General features: G+C 41.7%; 1 protein-coding gene across 3 annotated transcripts in view; it reads right to left on the bottom strand.

Moving 5' to 3' along the window:
* Nek9 (NIMA related kinase 9) overlaps positions 1-6591 on the bottom strand; it is a 42803-nt gene that overhangs the window by 26773 nt on the left and 9439 nt on the right. For all 3 annotated transcript variants that reach the window (XM_029540687.1, XM_029540686.1, XM_021201726.2), the window contains exons 6-8: positions 5113-5244; positions 2701-2811; positions 840-904 (exon numbers count right to left, since the gene is read on the bottom strand). In XM_029540687.1, coding sequence (XP_029396547.1) covers positions 840-904; positions 2701-2811; positions 5113-5244 — 308 coding nt within the window. The remainder of the gene's footprint in view (positions 1-839; positions 905-2700; positions 2812-5112; positions 5245-6591) is intronic.

A 6591-nucleotide genomic window follows, 5' to 3' on the forward strand; every position in this document is an offset into this window, starting at 1 on the left:
CTGTGCAGCCTGGGGAACACCAGGCACTGAGAGCAGAGTTACACACGGGGGACATCACAGGACAACGTGCTGTGCAGCCTGGGGAACACCACCATGAAGAAGCAGCTGCAGAGCAGGGGAGAATATGGGTAAACCCTGCCTGATAAGGAGCAATTTCCTGAAGATAGGAAGAACTTGAACTCCTCAATTAAAAGAAAATAAACCTAACTTCATTTTAAAGTGGTGATTTGAACAGAGTCTGCTCAAAGATAAAAAAGGGGGCAGTATATCCCAAATGTTCACCATCTCCATCACCAGGGAAAGCACGTCAAGGTGGGGAGCTTCTCTTGCCCCAACTACAAGGCTATCACTGAAAAGGCTGAAAAGGAACACTTACTGGCACGCTGTGGAGAGACAGGAATTCACAACTGTTGGTGGTGATATGAAATAGTATGTCATGGAAAATGGTACGGAGGTTCCTCAGAAAAACTAAAAATAGGCTTATTCATGTCTATAATCTCAGTGCTAGAAAAGCTGAGGCAGGAGGATGGCAAGTTTGATGTCAGCCTGGGTTACAGAGCAAGGTCACAAGGTCTTGTCTCAAAACAAAACAACACAACACACTCCAAGACCCTAAATGCAAATCTAAGGATACTAATGCCTCAACTGTAGAATTAAAACCTGCACAGATGTGGAACAGAGAGCTCTTGGGTCCTAAAAGGACAAACCAGAGTAGTTAAGAGAGGTAAAAGCAAGGAGGCAGTCCTAAGCAATGAGAGCAGTGCGGTGGGGAAGGAAGCAGTGCCCTTCCTTGCCTACTCTCCATCATCTCTGGATAAAGTGATTTCTGTGTGGATTACCTCCTACGTTTCCTGAGAAGGGGGAGATCCAGGAGCTCATCTGCAGTGGGTCTCTGCTCAGGATCCTAAATGGTAAAAAAGATTATAGTTTTCTTTTAAAGTGAATGGGCAATATGGGAACCAATTTAAAAATAAAGTCTTTTTTTATTTTAATTATATTTATAATATATATTTACAATTATAATTAAATTACAGTTTCTAAGACTGAGAAGTCAGAATACTTGCTGATATATCCTATTCCTTAGACACGACAGGGAAAATGTACCCATGAACTCTCTGTAGTATGGCTGCTGAAAAAGACCAGCATAATGACATCAGCAGTTGACATGCCAATGAGGACAAGGGAAATTACACAGGACCCCAGCCCTAGAGCTACAAGTAGTCAATGGCTGCTAAATAATGAAGAACCAGTTTCCTCCATGAACAGGCTCTTACATGTTGTTTAAACCCAAGTAGTCAGCCCTAGACACATGTACATACAAGAGAAGACTGCTGAATCTTCCAGAATAGGAGTAAGACGTAGTTGTGAGCCACCATGTGGGTGCTGGCATTGAACCTGGGTCCTCTGGAAAAGCACCTAACTGCCGAGCCATCCCTCAAGCCCCAATACTATCTTTATATAACGAGGAACAATGCAGTCTTCCTTTTCTTCTAGAATTTGGACTCTGTAAGGGTGTGTGTGTGTGTGTGTGTGTGTGTGTATGAATATATTTACAGGTGTATATAGATGTAACAATAATAATTAAAGAAGAAATCAAGAATTGGAGAGGAGGGATATGGGAGGAGTTTGAGGGGGAAGAGCAAGAGACAGGAGCAATGTACTTAGTACCCATGTATAAAATTCTCAAGAAAAAAACTTCAATAAAAATATTAATTTCTTGACAGCGTGATGGAACACTTTTAACCTCAGCACTTATGAGGCAGAGGTGGGTGAGTCTTTGTGATTCAAACAGCAAGTTCCTGACCAGTCAAGGGTACATAATAAGATTTTGTCTCACAAAAAATATTTTTTCTTATGTTGCATTTCATATTTAGTGCTTATCAAGTCTCTTGCTATTATAAACACTGCACATGAATGAGGGTTTGTACAATATGTCCTTCATATCAGTTCAGTCAAGGCAGCAACTCTCAAAGCCTAACACACAAGCGCCTAGCCACCTGGGGCACTTGGAAAGAGATTTCTGAGTTTTAGATGGAGACTCTGCAGTCTGGAGTAGGGCCCAGGGATCATCTTTTTCCTCCTAAAATCCCCAACTGGTGAATCTGATGCTAGTGGCTTTGTGCCCTAACCATCAGTAACACTAGAACTGAATACACAGTTAAGAAACTGGCTGCTTGGGCTGGAGAGATGGCTCAGTGGGTAAGAGCACTGACTGCTCTTCCGAAGGTCCTGAGTTCAAATCCCAGCAACCACATGGTGGCTCACAACCATCTGTAATGAAATCTGACGCCCTCTTCTGGTGCATCTGAAGACAGCTACAGTGTACTTATTTATAATAATAAATAAATCTTAAAAGAAAGAAAGAAGCTGGTTGCTCTTGTAGACGTTCAGTTCCTGGCACCCGCATGGCAGCTCACAACTGTTTATAACTTCAGTTCCAGGGTATCTGACTCCCCTGGAACACAAGCATACATGCAGGCAAAACAACAATGCACATAATAAGTACATAATACATATATCCATAAATAATTTTTAAAAGGATTAAAAATAGATTAAGAGTTTGTTTGCATACAGGTATCACGAATTACCAATGTTTATCCTGAGACAAGCTTGAGGAGGTAGCTGTGGTTTTGTGTGCTTCATATCTAGTCATACCCCAAACACTGAGGCTGTATGAATACATGAACACATCAGACCTACCTGGTCGAGGCATGAGTGTACCAACTGGATCAGTTCCAAAGAATACTGACTAGAATCAACTTCCATGGCCCGGATTCCCTGCACGATCTTCACACATAGGTTGAGTGGGTTCTAGAAGAAAAGGATGACTGTATTGTTCCTGGTTATACAAAGATAGCATTATTGGGCGTGAGGGGTGGCTCAGTAAAGAGCACTGGGTGCTTTTCTGGAGGACCCAGGTTCAATCCCCAGCACCTACTGGGTGGTTCACAACTATGTGTTACTCCTATTCCGGAGGACCCAACACTGTCTTCTGTCCTCTGCAGACACCAGGCACTCATGTGGCACACAGTCATACATGCAGGCAAAATACCCTTACAAATAAAATAATTAACAATTAAAACAAAAAGATAGCATTATCTCTACTAGGCAGGGGCCCGAGGTATCTGACTATTCAGAAACATGGCAACAGTTCTGTGTTAGCTGATTTCATAGTAGGACCATCAGAACGCGTCAGGAAGAAGGGAGATGCCGCTATTAGATGGAATGAAAGGAATCCTAAGACAGAGATCAAAACTAGGACTGTGTAGCCAACAGTGTGTTCCCAGAAATACATTATAATATCACCGTTCAGTTGAATCTCAAGAAAAGAAAAACATAGCCAGGTATAAAAGCATAGGGAAGCAGAGGCAAGATGGCCAGGAGTCCAAGTCCATCCCTGGGTAAATAGTGAGTAGACCAGCATGCTCTACATGAGACCCTGCCCACCTCTCACAAAAAGAAGCATGATTAAGTATGCTAGGTTTCCCATGATTCCCTTGCTAACTAATTTGCCTCCAGCAAAATTTCACAAACTATCTTAAAATGGGATAGCAGTTAACAGCAGTGTAACGGCCCCTACCATCTTATTAAGGAACTACCGAAAACTAGACAGGCATATTACATGCATATTTTTATCTTTAAAAACATAATATAATGAAGGTATTAGCATCATTAATTTGTACACAAGAAAAATGGGGCTCAGAAATAAAAAACAACTTGCTCAAAATCACAGGCAGTAAAAAAAACAAAAACAAACAAACAAAAAAAAAAAACAAAAAAACACAGACATCAGCTAAGTGGTGGTGGCACAGAGGCAGAGACAGGTCTGAGTTCAAGACCAGTCTGATCTATAAAGTGAATTCCAGGTCAGCCAGAGCTACATAGAGAAACCCTATTTCAAAAACCAAAACCAAACGAAATCAAAGCAACAACAACAAAACACCTCGCTAACTCCCCCACCCACCCAAATCCAAGGCATCACAGCATCTAAAGGCTGTCTACTCCACACTTTGGTTTTCTTACTCCAGAATTAGGAAAAGAAATAGGGCTCAAAACAGACCGGTGAGTCTGCATTCCCTACATTCCCCTTTTCCATATGCAGCATCAGAAAACCCCCACAGAGAGTTTAGGCATCATTCTCAGGTGGTAGTGAGGAAATGGAGCACAGAAATGATTTGTCTACATTCTTACACGTCATTCCGCTTTAGCTACTCCCAAGTGTGGCCCATGGAATACAGCCAACAGCAGCATCTAGGAGCTAGTTAGAAACACAGCACATGGCCCATTCCACCCTGACCTGTTCAAACAGAATCTGCATTTTAACAAGATGTCCAAGTAATTCTGAATGCAAATTAAAGTCTAAGAAACAGCTTTTTGTTTTTTTACATTAGGCTTTAAAGAAGAGAAAAGAAAAAGATGTAAAGATTTGCTGTCCACAGAACAAAGACGATCTTTACTTGGGAAGTGTATGATGTTTCAAAATATTCTGATAGGTGTTGTACATAACATGCCTCAGCTTAAAAACAAAACGAAACTGATGTAGCTAAACTATAACAAATGAAACCACTTTTCCAAACTGTAATATCACACAGATGACTCTACTGCAGTGGTTCTCAACCTTCCTAATGCTGTGACCCTTTAATACAGTTCCTCATGTGTGATGACCCCCAACCATAATATTATTTAGTTGTTACTTCAAAACTGTAATTTTACTACCATTATGAATTATAATGAAAATATCTGATATGTAGGATATCTGATATTTGGCCCCTGTGAAAGGGTCATTAGATGTCTAAAAGAGTCTCAACCCACAGTTTGAGAACCACTGCTCTAGAGACTTCAAATTATAGTCAACAAATTCAAGCACAGTGCTTCAACTGATTGCTTATGTTCATTTCAACAGAGGAATTCAAGTTGCAGATAAATCTGGTCTATGGCATTTTAATAACATTCAATAACCCAGGGTCTAACTATAGGTCATTCATTCATTCATTCATTTTTTACTACAGGTGATTTCTGTTCAGGAAATCAGAATTTCAGGAATAACTGAAGATGATTCACTTCAACATGTACCACATTGCAAAGGCAATATGGGGACAATATACAACTTACTGTAGCATCAAATGTTCTTTTCAGAGTAAGCAGTTCAAAAATGACACAGCCAACTGCCCAGATATCAGACTTGAAATTGTATTTTACTCCTTGGCAGAGCTCTGGAGACATGTAATATGGAGTGCCCACAAGCTAAACAACAGAAACAACAACAACAAAAAAAATACAAAATTAATTTCTTTTCTTGGGTAACTATATAACCATTTCAACAGATAAATTAAGGAATTAGTGCTAACAATCATGAAACACTCATTAGCAGGTTGCAAAAGTGAGATGATGCTAACTCAAGGTCTCAAGCGGAGCAGGATTCAGCTACGTGGGTAGTGGTGCCAGTCCTGCACAGTGGGAGAAACAGTATTCTTAGCAGATCTCCTGCTTACTAAAGCGCAACTTTCAGGAGAGCACTATGGATAACTTGGAAGATAAAGCTCAGTGGTTTAGGTCTCACTCAGACTTTACACATTCAAGGTCTACTCCAGACTTCAAACAGGTAAGAGACTGTGAGGGCTAATCTTGCTAGACAACTTGACCACATTTGGAATCACCTAAAACCCAAGCAGCAGGGCACACCTGTGAGAAATTTTTCTTGATTGGGTCATCTGACATGGAAACACCCACCTTACATCCAGATCATTTGAGATGTGAAGACCCACCCAAAGTGTGAGCCACACTGTCTAGTGGCAGCCCACAATAAAAAGAAGCTTTTAGTTTTGCCTGTTTGTCCTCCTCTTGCTGGCAATTCATTTATCTAACCCTGGAGGCATTCCTTCACTGGTATTAGAATCTACCTTTTCAGGACTCCAACATAGACCACAGACCAACGGAGACATCCAGCCTTGAGGCCTTTCTTTTAGGAGATAGCCACCACTGAGCTAGCTGGACCACAGCCTGTACATCACTCTAACACGTCTCCTTTTAATACAGAATCACTCGATTAGTTCTGATCCTGTAGAGAACCTAGGCTAATACAGAGACAGAAAGTTTACTGATTTGGGGGTGAGGAGGACTCAATGCCCATGTCCTTTCTCAGAGAGGACTGGAGTTTGGAAACCAGCATCCACATCAGGCAGCTCACAAATGCCTGCACCTCAAGTTCAAGGGGCCCAGGACCCACTTCTGGCCTCCACAGTCACATGCAAGTGTTGTGCGCACTCGAGCACACCCCCCCACCCCCATCCCCACCCCACTAATAAATCTTTAAAAAATAAAATTTACCAGTGGGAAAAATCTAACTATAGGTAGTGAGAGATGGCATCTGGATAAAGGAGTTAAAGGTTCTAACTGAAAGTCAATGAACTTGGTATTTGTGAAACCTATATATTAAGAATGGGCTGGAGAGCCAGGCGTGGTGGCGCACGCCTTTAATCTCAGCGCTCGCGAGGCAGAGGCAGGCGGATTTCTGAGTTCCAGGCCAGCCTGGTCTACAGAGTGAGTTCCAGCACAGCCAGGGCTATACAGAGAGACCCTGTCTCAGAAAAA

The sequence above is a fragment of the Mus pahari genome, chromosome 7 (genome assembly GCF_900095145.1).
Source record: "Mus pahari chromosome 7, PAHARI_EIJ_v1.1, whole genome shotgun sequence".
Lineage (NCBI taxonomy): Eukaryota > Metazoa > Chordata > Mammalia > Rodentia > Muridae > Mus > Mus pahari.